Genomic DNA, 25,790 nt, shown 5'->3' with positions numbered 1-25,790 from the left:
GTATTTTTTGGGGAAGGCTTTTTAATATAAAGAGGCTATTACACCAAAAAAAAAAAAAAAAAAAGAAAAAAAAAAAAGAAAAAAAGACCAAGGCCATCATTTCTAACCATTAAGGCTCAAGTCTTAACGACCAGCCCCACAATGGCTTTCATTTCACCGCAGCTGCATGTAATGGAGTTGAGCAGTAACTCATGGTTTATATGCCCTCATTAAATGGGGTTCTACAGTGATTCATTAATTCATGTTTGAAATGCCAGATTTTACTGCTGCTTGCCTCACTTCTGTTTTAGGGCTCACTCATGCCATACAGGACGGTTCACATTGGTGGGCTGGGGGAAGGCACCACTGCACATGGAACATCAGAGATATCACGTTATGGAGTGTGCGAGATCTCCCAGGTCACTACCAAGCACATATAGGAATTATGGATGTCTACGTGGTACAAAAATCAGTGCAGCCTACTGACAGTTCACTGGACCGAAGGAAGGGTGGGCAGGAGGCTGTTCCTTTGCCCAGTTAACCTGTGTTACTCTTGGCATGGAGGAGCAAATGGGGATGCTGAGAACTGGAGAAACGGGGCAGTAAATGGATAGAGAAAGGCAAAAAAAAAAAAAAAAAAAAAAAAAGGAAGAAAAAAGGAAGAAGACACCCCAAAGCCCTATTTGGTGTTTGCTTCATATTTCCTTTAGAAAGGAGCCGTGTCCTTGCAGGCGCACTTCATTCTGGGGTCTGCTCCTGCAGCACCGCGGTTAAGCCTGGCCCCCGTTCAGGGCTGAGACAAAACATACAGTCAGGCCCTTGTTGAGTTTTGCTCCTGGGGCAGAGCTCTGAATTATCAACAGGCACAAATAAATAGTGGAGTTACTGACTGCACAGCTGTGCCACTTTAGAAGGGGAGAAGCACTGATGCCAAATTGTAGGCGACTGTTAAATGTGAATTTTGTTTACCTTCTTTGCAAATGCACAGACCATCCACAGGGGAACACGCACCATCATTTTTGCAATTACAAACTGATGAGCAATTGGTGCCATAGGTTCCTGCCATGCAGGTAATGGTGCAGTCATCTCCCTGCAAGCCAGAAAAGAAACAGAGTCAGCTAAAGAGATCTGAATTCAGGAAATTCCCATCTCCGCACAGGGAGGCTTTCTCTTTCGAAACACTGAGCAGAGTGTTATGAGTTGATTGCTGAATCTTCAGCACTTTCAGCAGCCACTGCTGCTTCCCGTGATTATGATGCAATTAGTGCTTTGATTGACTTGGAGGAAAGGGACAAGTTTCTGGCGTTCATTCAGCAGGAGGTGTGTAAGTTACAAAAACAAACCTCCTAGAACAGATGTTGGATCATTAAGCAAAACATCACTTATGAAACACTAATCACAAAATATACAGTCTGAAACCGTGCTCTGCATTTCCTGGAAAATATATTCCAAGAACACAGTTGTTTAAAAGCTTAAGGATCTCCTGCGTGCTCATCTTCCACTGCCTGGCAGAGAGGAAAACTTACATGGCACACGGATGAGACCTTTGTGGTGCATAGCTGGTACATGTGTTTGTTTACAGCTAATTTGAATGAGATGATGACACTGGGAAGAATGCTGAACATGGTGTGATGCACATGAGAGAGAGAGGAGGCACACAGAGCATCAAATCAGTCTCTCTCCCATTTCTGCTTTAGGTGTGAGGCAAAGGAGGAAAAGGAGGATAAAAACTTACATGTTACTGAAATATAGAAAACATCAGCAGTGAACGATGGCACACTGTATGTGCTGATTGCCTCCTGTGGCCAAAAGCAGATGTACATTTCTCTACCAATGTCATTCATTTGATGGAACAAGGGAGTTAAAATGTGAGATGATCCCCTCAGTCCTCAGTACTGAGTCCCATCGACCGGCCAATGAATGTTAGCGTATGTAAGGGATTTTTACTCCATTTTCTTCAGTTTGTAGTCTTGAATTTCACAGCACAAATGAGCTGCTACATTTATTTCTCCAGTGAGTTAAACTGTAATAATTTAGTCCTATGTCAGAGAGAGCTACCCTGCTCCAAAGTTAAATAGTAACTACACTGCAGAGTGTGACCTATATCATAGCTCAAGGGAAAAAATATTGGTCAAAATGTATTTTTGCAGGTGAGAGGCTTTGCTGTATGATAGGAGCGTCCATTTATCAGCAGATAAATGCACAAAATGTCAGCTTCCCTATGCCATGGAAGTATCTCCAGGAGCCCGTACATCACAGTATCAGACACTGAGATGGTAACAGGAAATAGGAGCACATTTCTGAGCATCACGAACTCATGTGCTTGTTGCAGCAGCTGTGCATGGCACCAGTAGGACTCTTCCTATTTTATACTAAAAACTTCAGTTCAGGGGGAAGTAAATGAAATGGTTAAAATACGGACTGCTCAGAAGTAAATCCTCCCAGCCCCTGATTTTTGAGTGAAAGCAGCGTTTGTAAAAGATGCTGTCTTTGACCTTGGTGGAGTAAAACAAGTTCCCCTGGAAAGGACTGGCTGTAAAAGGTGCCGTCTTGACAGCCAGAAAATCTGAAGCACGCTGCCCCTCATTACCCTGCCAGCATGCCTACAGAATGAGCTACAGGAACCCAGTGCGAGCAGGATGGCAGAGGGGCATTCAGCCTCCACGCCTAATCAATCCTAAGCCTTTCTCCTATGTGTGACAATTAGACAGCCAATTAGTGCCACTTAGAAAGCTGTATCTTGTGCGAATGGAACTCCCAACTCATTTCATGTACAGCATAGGACTGCTGGCACTGCTGTAATTTCTATGACAACTGACCTTACCTGGATTTGAACTGGCAATCTAGGAGTAAAGGAAAATGTCTTTGAAAAGGAGAACAGCTCAGAGTGATGCGGAGTGAACATGTTCCCTTGGGAGCCAGACTGACTGAGGGAGCAGATCTGGGCCATGGGATGCACAGAACCAGGGCTTCCAGCTGGCCAGTGGCTTCTGTGGCCGTGGGTGTCATAGCGTGGTGCAGGCAGGTACACCCTGGCCATGGGCATGGCAGATTCCCCTGTTTCTGTATGTTTACACTGCACAGAGGACACTCAGACACAGGTGAGATAATTCATCCATGCAGAAGAAATGGTTCCATATACAAGGTAAGTGTCAGGATGTTACTTGCCAACTCAAAACACCTTTGAGTTTTGGCACTTGCTTTAATATACTGTACTTTATGGACTATCTGAGGATGGTCATTCTGGCTGTCCACCTTATATGCCCTTAGCTTGCAAACAAACCTTAACAGACAACATAACTGGCTTAATGAGATTGCTGTCTCTGGGCTCAACATGTGAGACCCTTCAGAGCTGTCTGAGTGACAACTGCCAAACATACTTAACTTCTTAATTACATAAGAGGAAAATGCACTTGAACTATAGCACTGGCTCTAAGATTTTATTAATTATAAATGCACACCCTGCTATTAACATTTTGAACTTGATTTGGGAGAGTGACCTATGAAATTAAATGCATTCAGGTACCGTTAAAGATATGTAAATTCCACCTCTCTCTCACCACCTGCCCAAGTGAATAATGCTGCAGTATCTGTCTATCCAGCTGTTAATGAGTTATATATTCCATTAAAGTGATTTTAAACGTTGTGCACTGAATCTTCAATCTTGCAATATGGTACTTTATATTTCTATCCTATTTAGTAAAATTAATCAACAGCTGTGCTTCTTAAATTGATTATTCTTTTTTTTTTTCTATTGAGATTGGGAGGTTAATGAGAGCAGTGCAATGTCTGGATGTGGTATCCATGATGGCAAGGAGAAGCTAATTCAATCAAACATATACCCCTGCAAATGTTAAAGCTATATTAAGAAATCCAGCTATAAATAACTTGATATTTCACATCTCTATTTTCTAAGGCAGAATGATCCATATGGACATCACAGACTTTCAAAAGTGCTTCATTTCTTTCAGCATTTTCCCTTATCATGTCCAGTTGTTCAAAATATATCTCCAATGTATATATGTATATATATACACACACACAATATATATATATATACAACATATTATCTCCTGATTTTGGTGACCAAATAAGACTTAATTTGAAGAAAAATTCCCCTTTACTGGGTGCTGGATGAGGGCAATTTCTAGGAAATAACCCCCCTCCTTTTATACAGCAGCATGCTCCTGCCCTGTCTGCATCCAAACCCATTGCACAGCATCTCAGCCCAACCAAAGACAGGGTATCCTTTACCTCCACACAATTGCTCAGATTATTAGGAGTGAACCTTTTCTTGTTGGAAATCCATATCTGATGGGAGTACCCTAACCTGGCAAAGATTCAGGTGGGGATCGGTGGTCCCAGGAACCCTAAAAAGTCAGCTTTAAATCAAAATGAATGGCACCAATAATGTAACTAATGCCACCTCTGTGACCTTTCATAGCTTTAAGTACTTCAGAAATATTAACACATTGATGCTGAAACTAAATGACAGACTTTTCTGGTATCAGGAGAGGTTTGGGCACACAATTCTTGTTATTGTTAATTCTCCCCTATGCATTGAGGGTTAGGTCCAAGGAACCAAACTCCATTAATAACACAGGCTGCCAGCTCAAATCCATCAGCATCAAATATTAATAGACTCATGAGGGCCAGAGCATACATCTTTCCGGATGGCAGTCAATAACATGTCTTGTTTCTGCTCAGGCAGAGGTGAAGATTTTCTTCCTCAGAAATTATTATTGTACAATATTAGTGGAGCTTAAAGACACACAGCTGCCTTAGGTGCTGGCTGTGTTAACAAGCCCTGGCCACTTCAGAAAGTGTTTCCACTGGATTAATGTTGCCCTAACAACATTACTGGTAAGGATCAGACTTCCTGTTTCTGTTAGACACACACTCCTGTTGCAAACAATGGCCAATTATCTTTAAAATTCTTTTCTGTTCCTCAGTAATAAGACTTGTATGTACTCCTGTACGTTTTGGATCAGGCCTTTAAACCCTTGAAATGCATTATAAAAGGAAAAGGATGGCATTTCAGGCTGTAAGAGGAGTTAATAATCCAACAGTGGTCTACAGCACCCAGCAAAGCCTGCAGCCATACCTGGTCCCTCGGAAAGTTTGACTCTTTAAGGACATTAAATTAAGAATTTCAGAAGTAGCTGCAATCTACAGGAATAAATTTGCCTTGCAGGGCTAAAAGCTGAAGTCAGAGGCAAAACAGAAAATCAATTTTTCAAGGCCTCTGCAATGCAGAAGACTAACAGGACTGCTATTGAACTTGGCGTCAAGTTTGCATGATAAAGACCTCTGCGACAGGTTGGGCTGAGCGTTCTTAAAGTTTAATCTGCAGAGGTGCTGCCAGCCCTCAGCATCTGTGCAGATTATTAGAGGGGGCTGGCAACAGCAAAGGGCAACAGTGGAACTTCTGGTAAACTGGAAAGGGACCACACCTGATCTGAGGTGTTTAATGTGGTATCTGACCTGCTCTCCCACTCGCCTTGCTCTGTGCCAGGTGAATTAGCACTGCCACCTGCAGCAGGGCGAGCTCTGTGCCTGCAGCTCGCAGTGGTGGAATGGAAAGAGCATGGGGCACAGCGGTATGGACTCAGAACATGAAAGTACACATTTGTATGTACACACGGAACGTGGCACACCGATGTGCTGGTACAGTGTCTGTGCACTGGTGCAGTTCACAGATACATTTCTGTGTATTTACTTATTTAATTGTGACATTTACCATTAACCCAACATAACTCCACAAACATTCCCTCAAGGTAAACATATGGTATCCAGCAGCACAAACTGGCAGAACAAACTAATTTCCCTAATGGTGTTCCAAAGCAAATGAACATGTTCATCATAAGCATATCAGCAGCAGTAGGAAACTTTGTACCTTTACTGGTCTTCTCCTCTACCCTCAGCTCAAGCAATTTATTCATGACCTTACTACAGAGCATCTTTAGTTTTCCAGACATAATGATGTCCTCTGGCAGAATTCCTTTCCCCTCTGGGTGTTACTAATTACTCCCTGCAGATGCTATTATTGGTGCTAACAATATAATGCAGCAAAAAGTTTGGGGAGGGATCTTGTGCCCTGTACAAGCCAGGCTTTCAGTTTGCAGGTAATCAGCGTTACTAAGAACTGACAAATGTTCCTTTGCCCATTTCGTAACATTATATGATGTAGCGGCACTAGAATCTGATACACATCTGAAATGGCACAATGAAACCACCGATGACCTTATTCAGTCTCCTTTTCCCTTCTCCCTTTTTATGGAAGAAGACAGAGTAAAGTAGAAAGGGAAGGAGCTTTTCTTGTGTTCAAAAAGTGACATTTTAAGTCACAAGCTCATGACTCATCCAAAGACCCTCTGCAGTCCTCAATGCTGAAATACTAAATTAAATCATTAAATATTTCCAATAGTCAACAGCAAAACTTTTCCCAGTCTGCACTTTGGTGGCATCCCAGCCCTCTGCGGGTACCATAAAACTTGGGATGTGTCAGGAAGACAAAGCAGAGCCACCTTTGGCTGTGGGAAGAACTTACAGCTTTTCTTCCTAAAATCTTCCAGTGATTTACAAACATTTCTACAAATGGATGTCAGCATTTTATTTCACCTCGGAATTTGTGCTAATATGGTAATGAACACAGTAAATTTCACAGTAAATGCCAAGTTCAGAATTAGTCATGCTGATAATAACTCTTAAATTTGGTGTTTGATCAGACGTATCCAGCAAAACACGCACACGAGAAATGCTGGCTATATAGATTAGTAACTAAAAGTATTACGAATGTTTTATTCGACAGTATTAAAAGGAGAAATAAAATAAAATGCATTTTCAATCTTGCTAAGAAACACACAGAGAGCTGACATGCATACGTGCACAAATCCAGCAGATCTGAACCCAAGGTGCCAACTCCATGTCATTGGATGTGGCCAAAGCCTTTGTTCCACTGCACAGGCTGTGAGGGGAGCACAGATTACCTCAAATGCAGTTGGGATTTGTTACTTCCCAATTTTTCTTTGCACAAAATACGGATGAATTTGGCGGATTCCTATTTTGCAAACCCAAGAGTGTGTGCCATGGGCTTGATTCTACCACAGGTTGCTACTCTCATAACACTTACTACTAAAAAAATACCTGAGCCAGATTCTCCTTTCTGGGCTCCTAAGCCTGGTGCTCCCCCATTGTTGTTCTTCTGTTTTCCACTGCACAGCCCCAAAATTGAGCCAGGGTTCAATAATGGTAAACTGGGGTTATTTCTGCTTCAAAAATAAAGATTACCTCATCTTCCCAGGGCTGTGTGTATTTCTGAGCAACAGCTGCTATCCTGCTGCCCAGAAGGGAACACTCACCACAAGGAGCAGGCACCTGGGAAACCCTTGGACACAGCTTAGAAAAGGCTGTGATTGGGATTTAGACACCCGGAGAATAATTTGTACCCATCAAGACTAGAGAATTTGTGAAGCCTTTCAGCACAGGCACCATGTCTGCATGTGCAGAACTGGAATGCATCATGGAATCATGACAAGACCACTAAGATCACCAAGTCCAACCACTGATCCATCCCCATCGCACCCTTACAGGCATAAGAGGGCTTTTCCCTGCATGATCTACTTGCAGTAAACCCACATGGAAAAACTACCATGCTGTGTGTACTGGGTGGGTCTCATCGTGTGAGGGGGAGGGAGCACAGAACCCCACCGCCCACCTCCTCCAGCATCTCAGCTCCCCATGCTTTTATACCCAAAAGGAACCATGCCCTGCACAGTGAAATTGCTATAACACAGAACTACTCTGTAAGAACAAAGGCAGCAAATCCCACTTTCATGAGGGTTTGGGTTTTTTGTTTTGTTTTTTTTTGGTTCCATGAAATGAAGTAAAAACAAATGGAAATAAAACTTTCATTTAAAAAATGGATTTTTCCATACTAAACAGCGAGCCTGAGCTGGATTTCTGTCAGTGAGCACCGTAATCCCCCTCAGCACAAGGGAACAGTTTTCTAGTTCGCACTATAAATACGCCCAATATCAGCCAGTTATCTGCAATTAAAATTATCCATTCCTGCTGTTCGAGCCACCTAAATACAGGCATTAAAATAAGAAAGAGACTTCAATAAAGAGAGCAGGAAGACCCCCACTCTGTAAATCAGTGTAACACTTGCTGGCAAAAAGAAATCGAGACCAACTTTACAGCACTTGAATATCTGCCTGGCTCAGTACTTAGACCTTAACTGCAGAGCACTTCAGTGGCAGCGAGGCAATGAATGCAGCCTCATATAATTAAATGTATTCACAAGGAAAGTAGTGTGGAGAGTAAAAAAGATGATCATCAACCTCTGAACAAGGTTTTTTAATACAGTCAGCACTTTTCACCTAATAAAATATCACAAAACACATTTATCCATGAGGGACCTCTCCAAAAATAGAAGATTGGATTTGGACTGGGTGAAACAACTCCTACATCATTTCCTTGGGACATTTCGCCTGGTGAGATGGTGATATACCTGAGAGGACAGCCTCCCCCAGGCAGTCTGTAATGGAGTACAAGCAATAGAGCCATGCAGAGGACAAAAAACACAGCTGAGGCTAAATCAGATGGGTGCACAGAGCTCGGGCAGCCACAGCAGCTGGCTGTGTGAGGGCAAAGTGCTAAAACAACTCCTAATTCTGTTCAAGAGGAGCCAGGGAGATTGTTTATGGAACAGGTATTTCTGGGAGAAATGAAAGCATCTATAATACATGGGTTTAGGTTGAGTTAATGGGAAGATATATTATCAAGGCAGGTCAATCATGTCTGTACTGGGAGGATTACTACTATACATTATGGGGCCAGCTGGATAACCAGGTCCTGTGATAGTTAAAGCAATTTAAATCTGGAATAGGTCCATTTTAGATTTACTCAGGTGAGGCAGGATATTTTAAACTTAGCTCTGGGGAAGATATATGGAATCAAACATCTGCGGGGCTCATTGCTGCTACCATAATCAACTTTAATCAGCTGCCATTCTAAAATGCTCCAAAAAACATGGGCACATCATTAAATATCCCAAAAGGGATGACCTGGGCATAATGTGCATTATTTCAAGTTGGTGGAAAATATGAAAATGCCTGAGAAACATATACTAGATGTGCTCTTTATGGCGTACTCCACAAACTACTTGTGTCCAAGCTGTGGGACAGAACCAGCCCCTCAATACTACAGCTATAGGCAGAAAAAACCTGTTTTCTTCTGCATCTGAAAGATGGAGAAACATGGGTAAAGGGACAACCCTGACCTGATGCTGCCACTGTAGACCCTGCTAGAGAAGAACAACAGCTCATTTGCTCCTGTTCAGTGAAGGAGCCACAACAAGGCAGCTCAGATCCCCTCATATCACCAGTTAAGGCCAACCACCTGACAAGATTCTGACACGTGTAGTTCCATCATTTTCTTTCCCAGATGTGGGCAGAACAGATCAGTCTGGAGGCTGATCTGACTGTACAGTGGGCAACACAGCCATTTCAAAATATGGAGAGGCACTTCAGTGCAGTTCAAAGCTGGCTCATTCTGTGCCAGTTGTTCTATGGGGGTACCCTTGTCAGGAAATCAGAGATTGTTCCTGCTCTGTCTGAGTGGCATCGTCCAAGATCTGCCCTGTCGAATGACTGTGGCCTCCTGACATTTTTTGCAATAGTCAGTTTGGCTCTGGCTGATAAGTCTGAACAGCTCTGCAGAAAGGACATTAGCAAAAACAGGGAATAAAAGTTACCATTTATACTTTCAGCTTATATGACATCCTCTGGCAAGAAGATCCACAGTTTAATTATAAATACAAAGGAGAAAAATTATGTTTATTTGTTTGCTTCAAACCACTGCCTGGTTTTAATTGGGAAGCTTCTTATATAGTGATAAATGGCAAACAGGCATTCCTTCTTCCTTCTCCCTGTGATGTAAGGGACCTCTCACATATCTACCCTTGGTGACCCCTTTTCTAAGCAAAATCATCCCACTCTCTTATTCTCATTTTATGGGAGCCATTTCACAATTTAATTACACATTCTGTGAAAAGCACTATCTTTGTCTTCAAACCTGCTGTGCAATCATTTAATTGGTTGCCCCTTGTTCCCGTGTTATTAGAAATAGTAAATAATCATTCCTTGCTCGTGTTCTATGCACCATCCAGAGTTCCACAGATCTCTATCACATCCGGCCTCAGCCATCTGTTTTCTGAGCCCAGTTCTAGTTTATCGAGTCACTCTTTGTATAGATGCTATTCCATATAAAAGATGATCTTTGTCACCATTTGCTACTTCCATTACATCCTCTATAAGCAGCAATCAGACAAGCTGCATGCAGTCATTTCAGATTTAGATATATTATGGATTTATACAATAGCACAAAAAATGCCTTTTCTCTCCTGTTTTGTTCCCTTCCTGATCATTCCAACTATTCTGTCTGGTGCTCTGTGTTGGTTGGTTTGTTGACTGGTGATGAGCACTGATTTGAGTTATCCAGAAAACGATGCACTGTGGTTACCTGATCTTTTTCCCTGAGTGGCAGCAATTAAATCAGATTTTCACTTTTTGTGTATTTACTTAAAATTTCTTCCCCCTTGTTTACTACTTTGTGGTTCTGAACACCAACTTTTACCTTACCCAGTTGTTCAGTAGCACCAATCTATCCTGCAGATTTACCATTAGAGTTTGGCTATCCCAACAATTCAGCACTATTTGCAAACTTTCTTTTCTAATTCTTCTATAGCTGTACTGCAACAGCAATGTCCAAGCACAGCCTTACATGTAAACTCCCATCCCACACACGCTGCCTAAACCATTCAGTGTGATCACTGGCTGAGATCTGCATCTTTCTGCAGCAGAAGCTGCCAAAGTTCAGCACATCAGTGCATGCCTGAGCTCCTGTCCACACAGACTGGATGGGCCGAATCCAGGAGGAGTTAAATGTGCTGCACGCAGCAGCTATCCTCAGCTGCTCTCTGGCTAAGGGCACTGAAGTGACAGAAGCAGTGCTGCGGGTGGTGAACATGGGCTGATGATGTTGACACCCACAGCTGACATGGGCTCTAAGCTGCATCATCCACATGTGGAAGGACCAAAGCAAGAAAGAGGAAACCATCTACATACGTGGAAAAGATGCTTTATGGCAAGAAATGAATAACACTCCTTGTCAACTTTAAGCTAATTAGGTTTGTGATACAGCTTTTGAAAAGCTGGTAAATAAACCTGGCAATCACAGACAAGCAGATGAACAGATGTCCTCTTCACACTTTCACACATTTCCTAAAACCAAAAACCAAATGCAAGAGGCCGATATCTGTCAGAAGTTCAGCTGCTCTTTGGCATAAAAAGCACAACCGGATTTTCCACTTATACATGTCTGATCTTAGAGGATAAAACTTCACTCATCCTCCCGCAGTGTAGTTAGACAGAAAATAAAATGCAAAGCAAACCAGTGACTTAAATCCTATACTTAGTTGGCTTTAATAAAGTTTGTTTGCAATTTGAACTACCAAGAGAATCAGCTACCAGCATTTCTATGCATAGATCCACAAATAGCATGGATAAGGCGATATACATTTATAAGCTTAATAGATGGAAGGAGACACCTCTATTGGCAAGCAGTTTATTCCTCTGCAAAATTCAGATCAAATGACTCAGTCTGAACAGGGTACTGAGCTCCAGTGACAATGAATGAGGCTACAGAAACAGAAATGCAATTTGACACAGCCACATTGCCAATTAAGGATAAAATACAGGAAATATGTCAGCTAATAACAAAGACAGAGACATTCCAGGTTTCTACATGAAGCTGCTTCCTTTGGACCCACTTATGAAAACTTTGGAATTATTCAGGTAAATAAAACTGCAGCAGAGCTCAGAAGTAAAAGTAAATATAAGAAGAAAGTGGAAGAGACCTGGGACTTGTTTACAGTTCTTATCAAATTATACACACTGTGTGTAACTGAATCAGTTCTCATTAGCAGAGGCAGTCACTGAGACAAATTCCACCCTTGTATATCTAGGACAATCCTATTGGAACTAGCAGCGGTGTTCAGGTAAACTTGGGCTGACAAAGGAGAATTCACAGACAATTTCTGGAGCTTACACACTGATAAGAGAGAGTGAGCAAAATGAAATGGAAGCAGTTCATAAAATGATCTCAAAAGAATCCACTGATTTCAAAGAAAGGGATGCAGTTTCCACAACTGAAGGAGACCCACTGTGCCTTGTGCCTGCAGTGACCTCGCTAAATACACCAGTACAATGGTTCAGCATACAACAAATGCCCTGAAGTGCAAGAAGACCCCTCCCTATGGCTCATGCAGCCAGCTGCTCACATGGCTGCTGTTACGGTTTAGGAAAACGCAGGCTTCTAAATGCTGCGGCTGCCACTGCTCCAGCAGAAATGTCTAATTGGTCAATAGGAGCTCCGGGGGGAGAATGCCAGCAAGCCTAATAGACAGCAAGCACCTGGTTCATTGATATAAAAATCAATAGGGGAGCGGCTTACTCTGAAAGCATGGGAATACACAGGAGGTCTCCCCATAATGACCTTCCCTGTTGGGTTCTGAGTGTAGGATATCTTCTCGTACAGCAGAGCCAGAAGAATCCATTTGTCAGCCGCTATTGAAATACTGGGTTTAGCCCACAACCAGTTCCACCACATTGTGGTGCTGCTCATTGTTTCCCAGCCCACATGCAGCAGGGCCATCTCAGCGGCGGACTGACTTTCCAGAAAGGCACCTGCCATTTCACAAAGATGCAGTACAATCTGGGCTGAATGCGGTGCTTATGAAGGGCGCCATTGTGAAATCTCAAAGTACCCGCACTTTGTCCCCTAGAAAAAGTCCTACGGGGGATTTTGAAATGGATCACGCAGTTGTGCCACTGAGCCTGACCTGAAGCAATGGTTTGTGAAGGTAAAATGGTAAAACGGCTCAGACTGCCAGCAAATTTGCCAGTCACTGCTGATAGAAATGGGGTTTGTGATGTACATACTTATCCACGGGGAGCTGGATTGAGACCAAAGTCATTTCATGCAGGCCGCTGCACAGCCAAGAGAAGATAATTTTCAATCTGTACTGACCTGGCCTGGATCAGACCTCGTACCCAAGGGATGCAAAACTCTATAGCCTGTTTTTATTCCCCGTGGTCTACAAAAATAAAAGTACAGCTATTTTATGGACATAAATACATACTGCTGTATGCATACAGAAACAGGTGGGACAACTCAGACATCATCAACAAAAAGGGGTACACAAATTTCAGATAGGTGCAAGTGATTCCTGACCATCTATATTCATGTGAGGAATGAACCAAAACACGGGGCACGTGATGTTTTGATGTATGCTAATAAACACAGAGCTTCCAGCTGCAGCACAGCTGATAGAGAAAAACCTTCCCTACAACTAGATAGATAGTGAGAGGTCTTTCGTTTCAAGAAAAAAAAAATTCCAGCTCACCCTTAATTAGGCTGAATGGAGCACAAATGTTTTTTGCTGCCTGCTTTAGATCTGCTACTTGTTCCACAGCCACTTGTGAAGTTTTCTGTAAGCTTTAAAAATTATCAGATGAGTTTTCAGACTTTTCTTCTTCTAAAAAGGCCAACAAGCAGATGCACGTTGCAAAGAGGATATATTCCAAAAAGACTGGAACCAAGAAGGAGTCCGAGCACTCAGCCATAGTCAGTATAGGGTTTTTTTTAACAGCATTTTTGTCTTCAGACACTTTTCAAGCACCTCAATAAATACCATTTTAGCTCAACCCAACATGGTTTTCCAGGGCACAGTTTTATCCTCCATTTTTTAACAGAATTTGATGTTATACCCTGCCTTAATATTCAGTCTTTGCTCAGGCAAATTCCATTCCTTCTTAGGGAATATGATGCACAGTATCTTTAACCTCATTATGCAGGGAGGGGATTGTGTTAATTTGGTGTCCATAAGTTCACCTGAGCAGCCTTTGCTAGCTAATGTGTCACAGGGGACAGAGACGGGTTACTGTAGCAGGAGAAGAAAAGCCAGAGGACTAAGCACATCAATCTGTGGAAACCAAGGCTTTCTTTTTTAGTTCTGCTTCATATAGGAAAACTTGTGTCATTTTTAATTACTAATTATCTCACTCCAAATTACAACCCACGCTCAAACCCACCTGCACAGTATGGATGCCTTTTCCCATACCCACTGCCAGTACAACTAGACATTCTCAATGGCTGTGAAACATTGGATTCTGAATAAAATAGGAAACCAGTGAGAAGAAAATGCATCTTCCCGGTGTGAACAGGTAATTCATGAAATGAGACTGGGCAAACTATTTTTGTTGCCTGTGATACTCCAGCTAATTGGACAACTGCTGTGCCAGAAAACCTTTTTCCCCTCCTACAGCAAGTAAAATTTATACTGGTGATTGGTAACAAGAACATCTTGATAAAATGGCTGAATTTATTTTATACCTATAAATGAAAAGAGCTCTTAACAAAGGGGGGTAACTGATATGCTCGGTAAATCAAGGATAAAAGGACACAGGTTCTATTGAAGATTTTTTCCCCTCGTCTTTTCTTTTTAAACCCTTTTGATGAGGTGCCCTGTCGCTCAGCAATGAGCTTCCACTGAAGTACATTTGGAATTATCTCAAAGAGAAACAGATCATTTAAATGAGTTAAAGCCCCCCAAACAGATTCACTATCTCCAACCTTGGGCTCACTTCTTTATGTGAAGAATTTAGTGAAATTTATAATATAACTTTATTATTGAACCGGTGACTTACAAGAGAAAGAAGCCTCGCTCATTTTTCCTGCTTCCTTCTGAAGTGGTGAAGGATGATACATTTAAAATAAAGATGAAAGCAAATATGTAGAAGAGAGGGAATATTCTGATAAAGTTGTTTTTATCACCTTGAGTGTTTAGAAAACACCCACAGCCATTGATTCTTTAAATTCCTTCAGACCTACCTGAGACTTTGGTCCTTCAGGGAAAATTCAACCGAAGATAAGATAAGGTGCTCCATTCTATTTATTCTTTTTTATTATTATTATTCTTTTAGGCAACAGAGAGAATTTTAAAGGTGTAGGACCAGAGAGCAGGTTAAGTTTTTTTTTAATATAGGACAGACTGTTTCTTCTCTCCTGTATGCATTCTTCAAGGAACAAGAGACGTCCCAGAAGGAAGCCAGTCATGGCTGGAATACTCAACAGTCTGTACCTTTAAGTTCCCTGTGACCTCCATAGGTGAAACAAAACTATAATCTTCCTCATGTCTATGGAAAGCCAATTGGTCAGTTTACTCACTGGGTAGGCATGGGGCAGAATTAGACTGGTCTGAGACTGCATGTACTTGTACTGTCTGAGGGATAATCTCTTAGAAAGTTTGCCATTCATTTGCCATGCATTTGAATGGGTTTATAGCAATATACAACTATTTTTACTAAGTATCTGAGCAGTTGTTCATGGTTAAGTTACAGAGGCCAACCCTCAGTCCAATATGCAGGCGTGCCTGTTGGAAGTAATTTGTACTCCTATGGCAGAGAAAGTATTACACTGAGGAACTCTGGCACATAGGCAAAATTTGTATTTATAGACTCAAATTAAGCCTGTGTTTCAGTCTTTGAGTGTACAGATTCTCACTGAGCTCAGCGAGGATATATATACATAAGCACTTACATAAGGATATATTTGAAAGGCAATTTTGATGCAATGTCAACAAAAGATGCAAATGACAAGAGATGTACAGAATTGGGATTCATCTTGGGAAGTTTTAAGGAATCTGAGTGACATTCCAAAAGCTAAAAATCCAGTAAGTTTTTCTCTTTCCTGTACTTTCCATCCCTTCCTGCACCAGAGATACAGGAATCAGCTTTCATGGGATCTACCAATACAGTCAAGGAATAGAAAAATGTCAGAATGAATTCTTTCATTTCAGTGATGAAGTGCTGGTAGCTTTGCTTGCCAGCACACAGGGTTCAATAAAAGCAGACAGGTCTTCAAAAACTAGCAGCATAAATAGATGAACTCTTTAAAGTAATACCAGTTCTGTCATCCAGGTGTGAAATATAGACCTAAGTGCCCGTCAAAGTAAAGCTGACCACACATTCCACAGATAAGTGTTAAAGTTTTCTTAGTGTCCTGGGCTGAGAAATGTTTTAACTACGTATCTCCCTGCCACAATAGAATGAAAGCATTTGAAGCTAAACACATTTTTCAAAGGAAGAAAACAAAGCATCCATAAAGAAAAAAAAGGCAAATCATAGAATGAGGTCTCTGATAGCTCCTGTTTCCAACAAAGCTGAAATTAGCTGTGCAATGGAGAAGGTGAACCTAGATGTATTTCAATAGCATCTATAATGATTTCAGTAGCTAGAAAGCTGATAGGTATGTGCAGGGGGTTGGCTGCGAGACCGAGGGTCAGGATTCCTGTGGTCTCCTGTCATACTTAATTCATATTTTCTGGCCTTCTTCAACATATTTATTGAATTACGGAAATAAAATTCAATGAACCAAAAAACAAAAGAAGAGAGGACAAGCCAAGTCCTGATTTCTTTTGCATTCTTACAGTACAACAGAATTCAGCAGACTTGTAAAAGAGCATCTGAGATCAGAATTTGGAAGGAGGGGGAGGTGCAAGTTGGCATAACCCCTCTAACCGCCCCCATAATTGCATCCCAGGAATTTATTGCAAGGAGTGACTGTTTGTGTGTAGGAGAGAGGATCCAATTTCCACCTGTCCAGAATTTCCCTGTCTGCTTTTTAAGGGTAATCTTTGAGTCGTCCCTGTGTGTGTTTTATCAGATTCCTTTTTGAGATGGCAGCAGAATGGCTTTTCAAAACCACTTTTCAGAAAAGCATTACTGGCAATTCATCACATGAGTACTAAGAGGAAATCCTCAAATGTTTAAAACCTACAAGTTTCAGGGAAGTGCCCTATTGGCCCTATTGGTACTCTCAGCATGATGATTCCCTGCAATCATCTTAACTAAAGAGACACAACCCCTTAACCTCACAGTACAAGTGAGATGCAGTAAGTACAGTCTTTGCAACAGCATGGACTGCTCTGTCAGAGCATATGAGGAGTAGCTCCAGGTGTGCTCTAAGATTTTGGGAAAGATTTTGTTGCATCTCCTTTGCTCCTGTTATCTTAGTCTCATTGTTATGTTTTATACAAGTTTGGATGGTGAGTCTGACCCAATATATTCATCAAGAAAAAAAAGAAGACATAAAAGGTTTTGAGATTCTATCCAAAACTGCAAGCTCACCAATATTTAGCTTTGGCATTTGAATTTTTGGAAATGTCAAAGCTAATAAATAATGTATTCTTTTCTGAGCTACAATGTACCTTTTCATTTTAAAACTTGAATCTGCTTAGCTTCCAAAAAATTAGATGCTCTGCACACGTACATTTCAACCTATGGGATGGCCGCTTTTCCACTTAATACATTTAATAAAGGTGACCAGATGCTTTGTGTTTTTCATGGCTTGTTCTGCATCCCAACAAAATGTCCCTGTTTTGGCTGTGATTGCAGATGATTCATTCTGAAACCCAGCCCAGCTGCCCTGACACAACGGAGGCAGGGCACTGTTAAAAGACAAGCCATCTGTGCAAGACAAGTGGGCTGGAGGAGTGCTTTGTCAGGAGGAGACTGTAATTTCTTGGTCACTTTGTTTTCTAGCCATCCAGTATCCCCAAAGTCCTATAGGTCCAATCCCTATGCCTTTGCAATTCTATTTTGCAATTGCATCCTACATTCTATTATGTCCTCTTCCTTCTCCCTTACTAAAAAACACATCACCCTGCTCTGCTTCAGAAGCTCCCGTGTTTCTATGAAATGTAAGATGCTGATCTCACTTTATGCTTTCCAAACATATGTCAAGATTTTTGACCCTGTATCTGCATCGGCCAAGCATCATGCTTTAAAAAGCAAGAGGGATTCATCTGGGGCTTTTCTGAATAATTAGCTCTGCCCAGTTCTGCATTAGCATCACTCTATTGTCAGTGCTGCCAAAAGAGACATCCTGCATTCAAGAACAAACACTGCATTTGCTTGCAGGCTAGCTGAATTCAAGGACAAAATTCTACCCACAGGCAGAGCTCCCCACTGCCTCAGCAAGAGTCAGGCATATAGACTTGAAGGCAAAGCTCAGTCTCGAGCATGTCACAGAGATAAAGCACTTCAAGCCTGGAGTGGGTGCTGACCCCATGGCACCTTTCCCACCTTCCCTGCGCTGGGCAGCAGCACTGACGCCTTTCCCTGCCCACGCGACAAGCAGTGCAGCACAGCACGGCCGTTCTGGGGCAGGAAGGAAAGGTTCCTGTCAACTCTTCTTTACAGCCTGTGTTCCCCAGCATCTGAAAGAACTATTGCAACTCAAGTCATCTGGCATGCATACAAATGACAAATATGCTTCAGAGGCAATAAATTAGCAATTTCAAGGCTTTACTTCCCCTCATGGACTAATTGCCAGAGATTATAGTATATTATGTGAGAGCAATGATACTAATGCCTAAATATGCTTCAGTGATTATAGAGCTATCCTCAATAACCAAGCTGTTTAAATGTCAATGCAAGAAAGCTCTTTATTATGAGATTAAATATTATTTTGAAGCAATGCAATAGGAGCTTCCTTCCCAGGCTTCATGGCTGCAGTAACACTGTCTTGGAGCTGCATATACTGGACAAACAGTGTGGGTTTTTTTACATGTATCCAGTAAAGGGTCCCAACATATTCTTGTGCTGCATATTGCGCACAGCATTTCTGATAAGGAAGAGGATATTGGTATCATTTTATTTTGCATTTGTTACTTACATGCTGCAGCCTCCATCCATTTCTCTATATTAATACATGTGTGTACCACTGGTGTATAGACAAGATAAATTCTTGTTTTCTATCAGAGTAAACAAGTGGGGAATCAAACCTCAAAGCTCTTTTATTCCTCTTTTTTCTTTTTTGTTTTTGGTATTTAAATAGTATTGCTGTCTTGCATAGTTTTGACAGTCCTACCCCTTGTGTCTAAATAAGTCCATTTATACCCAACACTGAGAGAACCCCTGGATGGAAACTCCAATATTCAGATTCAGATTTTGACAAGGAACAGAGAATAAAAGCGACTCTAAGCCACAACTCATATAAAAGTAAGGACACAAAATAGAGAAAGACAGCTTCTAGTGAAGTTGTGGCAGAATTCTGTCCTGAAAATAACTTTTTCCTTTAGGAAGCACTGTTTCTTAAAGATAGCCAGCAGATCTGCTCCATGGCACATTCCTGAAGTAAAGTCAAAGAAGAGGTTCATATGCGAATGTAGAGTTGTGTATGCTCTGACCAAGGTGTTTACTAGCAAGAATTGTATTAGCCCAGCTACTGCAGTACTGGACACCTGGATCCACATCCTACTACTCCGTATTAAACCTGGAAATCACTAATTTGGAATTCTATTCTATCCCTCAGGATACCTTCCTTCTGTTGTTTGATCGTGGCTGATTTCTTCAGCCATTTTATATCTCGTCTATAAAATATAATGATTGTTTACCACAGAGTGTCTGAAGCTCCTTCTGATGCTCAGGTAAAAGACACCTGCCATGTATATTCAGAAAAGACATAAATTGCTCTTTCATTTGTAACATTAAAAAAAAAATCTTCATCTATTAAAATCACAGTGTGACTGACAAGGAACATGCTGAAAGGCCAACAGAATTCTTTTGCTGCTCTTCTAGGCAGACAATAATCTGACATCTTTTTTGTTACATCTTGACTTGGAATGTAAGATAGGAAACCACATCTCTGTGCTTACAAGAGTAACAAACTTAAAATACTGATGTTAAATAAATATCCAGAAGTTATGTTGACAGTGCTCAAAGGAGTGTCATTATGTGGACTTAAAATAGAAAGGGGAAAAGTAACTTGTGTTTGGCCACTTTTTGAGTAAATATTATTTGAAATGAGATTAAAATCTTTACTTTTCTGCAGGTGTCCCATTACTCCCAGCTCTCACTTACCATGTATCCTGGTGCACACGTACACTTCCCGGTGATGCTGTCGCAATCTGCACCATTCTCACAGGAGCAGGTCAGCTGGCAGCCTTCACCGTAGTACCCGGGGGGACACGTCTCATTGCAGTACAGCCCAGCCCAGCCAGCTTTGCAGCTACATTCTCCGGACAATGGATGGCAACTAACAAAGACAGGCAGACATTAGTGAGGTGTGAATGCAGAAGGAGAAAAAAAAAACTGTCTATAAACTGTAGGTCCATCTCAGTAGAACATTTCAAGTGCAACGACAGAAAGAGTCTCACCAAGAGCAGAGCAAACCTGAGAACTGCTCAGGATGGTAAACATAAGCAGCTGTACAAATCAGGAAATGCAGTTGCAGAATATGGTGCTTGGAAGGGAAATGTGGCCCTTGGAAAAATACTTTTACAGCTACAGTGAACAGAACTGATCACTACCTGCTCCTGAGCAAGAATTTATTCAGGGCAGGAGTCAACAGGAGCCCTGGGACCAAACATCAGCTGTGCAGGGAAAGAGTCAGGTTCCTTTATATGGTGAATAATGAGCACTGCTGCCCACCATGAATCCTCTGGCTTCCACTTCCACTCAGACAATTCCACACTTGTGACAGCTCACAGACAGAGGAATAGAAACAAAATTCACGACCACAGGACAAGGCAATGCTGGGTCCCAGTGAAGACATCTTTGGAGGTGAAATCTTGGAACAATTGTTCCTCCTGCTATGAAACACTACTCACAGTTTCCTCTTCTGCGAGCAGAAAGAGCATCTCCCAGCTTCGCTGAGGGCACCAACTTCCCCCTGCAGCAGGAAGGGGAGGCTGGAGAAGTGCAAAGTGCTGGTGTGGGGATGTGGCTGTGTCTAAGCTGTGGGAAGGGGGAGCACGGGGTGATGTCTAGGCTGGGGAGGTGAGGAGGCTGATGAGAAGGTGGGAGAAAAGAGGAGAGGATGGAGAGTGATCTGATCTTTGGCAAAGCAACACATATTGTCTGAGGCCAGCTGGGAGTGCAAGGCTTCACTGAGAGCTCAGAATGCCCCAGGGGCTGCTGCTCTATGAGACTGCACTTCAATAGTACTGTCTGGCCCTTGGTGAGAGATGAGAAATAATACTGCCACAAGCCAGGTTTTTTCTGTCATTCTCAGAACAAGAAAGAAGAGAGTTCTGCAAAGGGGTACCTCTCTGTGGACCCGCCTCCAGCTTTTTTGCTTCACAGAATCTATTTATTTTCCTTTATGATTATTTATTGCTATAGCTTAGTATTGCGAACACGACTAAATAGGTTCCTTTACACCTATAAAATTAATATCCTATATGTTAATTTTCAAGGCAGCCTCATAAAATGTAATTTTCAAGTATGTTTCTGGCAATTACTGGTACGAGAGGTTGGTCACATACTGTTGCGGCTAAGAATGATCAAATTTTGTGAGTGTCATGTGTTCCATCATAAATGGTGTTTGACTGAGTAATTAAAACAATTCATCAGCTTAACAAACTACTATCCATGAAATTCTTCTGACAAAGCAGTCCCTGAAATTATGGCTGTTCACACAGCACCTCTTAACATTTAGATGAAAATAATAAAAGCTCTTCTTTTCCCCTTTGTGTCTATTAATCATCACCTAGTAGGAGAAGAAGCTGAACATTAAAGAAACGTTTTGGAGTGGATTTTTTTTTCTTTGTTTTCACTAATTCTGCATGTATCATATGGTTCCATGAGAACTGCATCTGTTTGCTAAATTAAATCTTTCAAATGTAATATATGACCATGGCAGTTTGAATCAGTCTATAACAATTCAATTGAAAATGCTATGCTCAGTAAGAATTTCTACTCCCAGGCTGCTTCCTTCATCCAAATGGACAGCTTTTTTTTTTTTTTTTTTATTTTTTTTTTGCATGTAATGCAGGCTATTTATTAAGAACTAACAATCATCCTAACACGCATTAGAATAATCAGCATGAACCAAAGAGAGTTTGCAGAAGAATCTGTGGGAAAAAAAGGGGCATGGACTCCACAACAAGGCCCAGTAAAAGATCGTGTTCTGTCCCTTCCATGACACCTTTTACTTCTTCATAAGGCCAAGAGCTAGGAAAACCTCAATGTGTTTGTGGGTTCCTGCACTCATCTTCCCCTTGAAGAAAGGACAGTTTTACCACTTGGCAATTAAGGTGCCCAGATGCAGTGCTAACTTGAAGACAGCTGCAATTTAGATGCTCAACCAAAATTCAGAAGACAGCTGTTCTATTCCCAACTCTGCCAGTGAATCTTGGCCACATGATTCCGTATTTCATCTTTTCCATCTGTAAAATGATGTCTTTCTTCCTTTGGAAACCCTTTTAAGATCTGCAGTTGAAGTCATTAAATACTAAATTTTTGTTACTGGTTTTTAATATTCTGGTTTGTGTGAGTTATTCCATCAGTTAAAGTTAGCAGAGTTACGCACTAAATATGATGCAAAATAGTGTGTGAACACATGTATGAGTGAGTTAGGAATGTTTCTCTCCCACTGTATGGTTATTTTGTTAACTTTCATTCAGTGTTGTAACTATGTACTTAGACATGTAACCATAAGTAGGAAACTTTACACAAATCATTCCTTGGGAAAAGCATCTCTATGGGGATGGGCTTTTGTAAGGACCCTCAAACGCAAGCATACTAACACCTGCTTTCCAACCACTTGCTGTGAACAGAAAAGAAGCGTTCGTCTTGAAAGAGTCTGGCAGAATCACGCATTAGTATTTCACACCGACTCTTAACAATTTTTATTTCTTCAAATCTCTCAGATAACAGTAAGGAGTAGTGTAGAAAACCTAGAATGAGTGCAAGCAGCCAAGTGTTTCTCTGGTGCTAGGCCAAGCAGAGGTGGAAACTGGAAGCTGTCCACAGCACACAACATGAGAAGGAAGATGTTCCACAGCTCTTGCTGCACTTTAGAAGCTAACCATACGCTCCCTGGCTTTTGAGTCACGTTTGCAGTAACAAAAGATTCTTCTTTTTTAAATTCACCAGCTGAACTGAAAAACAGAAACTCATTTTTGACCTTTGAATTTTTTTAAACATCTAATTTTGAGGAAACCTGTTTCCTTTCACTCCGGGGAATTTAACTTTCTTGAGGCAAATTGGGAAAAGAAACACTTTAGACAGCACAGACTGTTCCAAATTCTGCATTTGCTCTCCATGCGTCTCTCAGTCACAACAACTTCTTCCCAGTGAATTTCTCAATTTTTAGTTTACACACCAATGGAAGTCATCTCATCTTGATAAACAGCCCTAATAATCCTTATATAAGAGCATTTTCTCTCTTTTGGTGTCTCCATTGCATTCCGTCTCCCTTACAAACGCCCTCTTGCTTATCAAGAAGTAGCCACAGGGAGTCTGTAGGGTCCCTACTTCAATTCAGCACATTTACAATGCCAGCCTCATTCCAGTGCATTCTTGCTTTGGGGGCAGAACTTCTTGTTCCTTCCAAATTTTCCAACATGTAGATAATAATCAGAGCATCTGACCATTACCTCAAGTCATCAGACTTCAGCACTGCTGAGCTACAGGGAGGAAAGTGATATGGCTTAAAAGGTCATTGTTTCTTGCTTCCCTTCCTGTGTTTCTGTCCTGGGAAAGGCACCACTAAAGGCTGTGGGTCCACATGGCTGAGATCACTCAGCTATTCATGCCCTTCTCTGCTTCTCACAAAAGTCCAAGCCTATCTGTCTCTTGCAGACTGTTTCAACATGGGTTTCTTGCATTTTCACAAGTGCATCCTTCCTTGTGGAAGGACAGCCCAAGTCACCAGTGCACCCTAAACTTCCAATTCTAAAGCTGTTCAGAGATCCTGCACAATGTGCCTTTCAGTGTGCTTTGATGCAGAAATTATTGGATGATGTTCTTTGGTCACCGCTATACAGAAGATCAAACTGCACAATCAGGTTGGTCTCTTTGGACATTAAAATGGATAGATCTGTGAAAATAGAAAAGTTCATAGCGTACTTCTTAATGTTCCTCTTCAACCAGCTCCTCAAAAGCCCCAGAACTTAATGTTCCAGCTCTCCAATAACCACATCAGATGAGTCAAAACCACTGGCAGAAAAAAAACAAGCTTCCCTCACCTTTTAAAGGTTTACAAAATAAACCGGCACTCTTAGGTATCTCAACAAGTAGCCAACAGTTTAAATGGATTCTTGGAAAAATAGATGGGTGTCAGGAAATGAATCACTTTGGAAGACTGTTGTTCCCATGACGAGAATTCAGTGGAGGAGGTGGCTGGGAAGAGAAGTGTTCTGTATGGGACAGGTTAAACAATCAGTAAAAGATGTGTTTGGAATATGAAGTGCCTTTAGAGAAGGTCATATTCCATCAACTCTGACACTCCTCGGCTCAGAAATTGACGGTGCTCTGAGGAGCTCACTGAAAAGTGGAAAGCTGAAGTACCACGAATGAATGAAGGAACATTTAGAGATCTACAGCTTCCTGATATCTCTTTGTTCCATAGCAGCAGTGATAAGATGCAGGAAAAAGGGAGATTTTATCAATGGAGAGACTAGACTCATTTATTGAGGGAAGAGAGATAAAATATTAGCAGAACATGCTGCAAGTGAAGCTGATGAACACATGATTGGACAGAAGGCATAAAAAGTATCCGCCAGACAGCAGCCAGGCACAGGTCAGGCACGTGGCATGTAGGAATAACCCCCGTACGTTGAGAAAAGAGCTGGGAAAGGACTCGATGTCCCACCTGCCTGAGTGCTCATATCCTTCAGATCTCACCTTTCTTCACAGCCAGATGGTGCCAGACTGCTCCTTCAAGGAGACCTTCTGGCAAATCCCTGGAGCAGCTCCCAGGCAGACCCCTAGCCAACCCAGGATGAACCTCAAAACCACAGTCTCCCCCACTTAAGAGACTCTTAATGAATTGAGCAGTGAGCTGAGAAACAGAAGCCAAGGTCATCCTTAACCATGGCCTGCAGTCCTTCACTCTGGGAAAACAGGCACACACACAGGCTTCTGTAAGCTATGAGAGGAGGGGTGAAGACAAACAGTGTCAGCTACTATCTGGAAGCATATTCTTACCCTACAGTACACAAGTAAGAGCTTTCAGTGAGGAGGGTTTGCAATATAATTACTGCAGGACTATGTGGTGCACGCTGGCAGAGCAGTGTGACATACAGGAGTTTAGAACTTAGCTCTGTCTTCTTGAGTCATCTCCTACCCTCAGCATAACATAACACTAACCTTTTGTGTCTAATGCTCAGCTCATGCCTCAGGGATATTATTTTTTGCAGTGGTATCATGATGCACAGAATGCTCTGATGTGATAGAAGCCTGTTGTCTAGAGCTCCCTTTGAGGTGTCAAACACTTTGCATCCTTGCTGTCAAACCCAATAGAGCTGGCAGCTATCTTTCTGTAGAGGACTTGTATGATCAGAATTACAAGGCTTTTAAATAATCCATTGTGAGCTCCAACGTTCAGTGAAGCAAAGCCTCACTGCTTACAGTTGAAGTTGAATTCACAAGAAAGATCACCTGTTTATTTCTAAGGCAGAGACAAACAGAGTCTATCTCAAGCACACAAACAGATTTACCTGAAGTGTTTGTGTGTGAGTGTGTGTGCATGTGCACACAAATTAGGCAGTTTTTCTCGCATACATAATCAAGGAGGATGTTTCTGCTTCACTAAGCTACAAAATTGCAAGGTAGGTTTGTCATCATCAGCAAGACAGTCAGGACTCCAAAGGTTAAAAACTGAAGAATGTCCATACCAAGGGCATAGTTACTTGGACACCACTTTTCCCACCCTGCTCTGAAGCCAACACAATCCTG

The 25,790-nt window shown here is 41.7% G+C and overlaps 1 protein-coding gene across 6 annotated transcripts in view; it reads right to left on the bottom strand.

Moving 5' to 3' along the window:
- Window positions 1-25,790, bottom strand: part of MEGF11 (multiple EGF like domains 11) — a 254,537-nt gene that overhangs the window by 48,494 nt on the left and 180,253 nt on the right. For all 6 annotated transcript variants that reach the window (XR_014934255.1, XM_015873314.3, XM_015873316.3 and 3 more), the window contains 2 exons: window positions 19,968-20,142; window positions 949-1,069 (listed from right to left, as the gene is read on the bottom strand). Coding sequence is in view for 5 of the 6 variants with exons in the window: in XM_015873314.3 (XP_015728800.1) it covers window positions 949-1,069; window positions 19,968-20,142 (296 nt within the window). In the remaining variant the exon portion in view is untranslated. The remainder of the gene's footprint in view (window positions 1-948; window positions 1,070-19,967; window positions 20,143-25,790) is intronic.

This window comes from Coturnix japonica, chromosome 14 (assembly GCF_054131305.1).
Source record: "Coturnix japonica strain WE chromosome 14, WE-NBRP24, whole genome shotgun sequence".
NCBI classification, from domain to species: Eukaryota; Metazoa; Chordata; class Aves; order Galliformes; family Phasianidae; genus Coturnix; species Coturnix japonica.
Note: the sequence above shows the minus strand (reverse complement) of the source record. Positions and strands in the feature narration are given on the sequence as shown.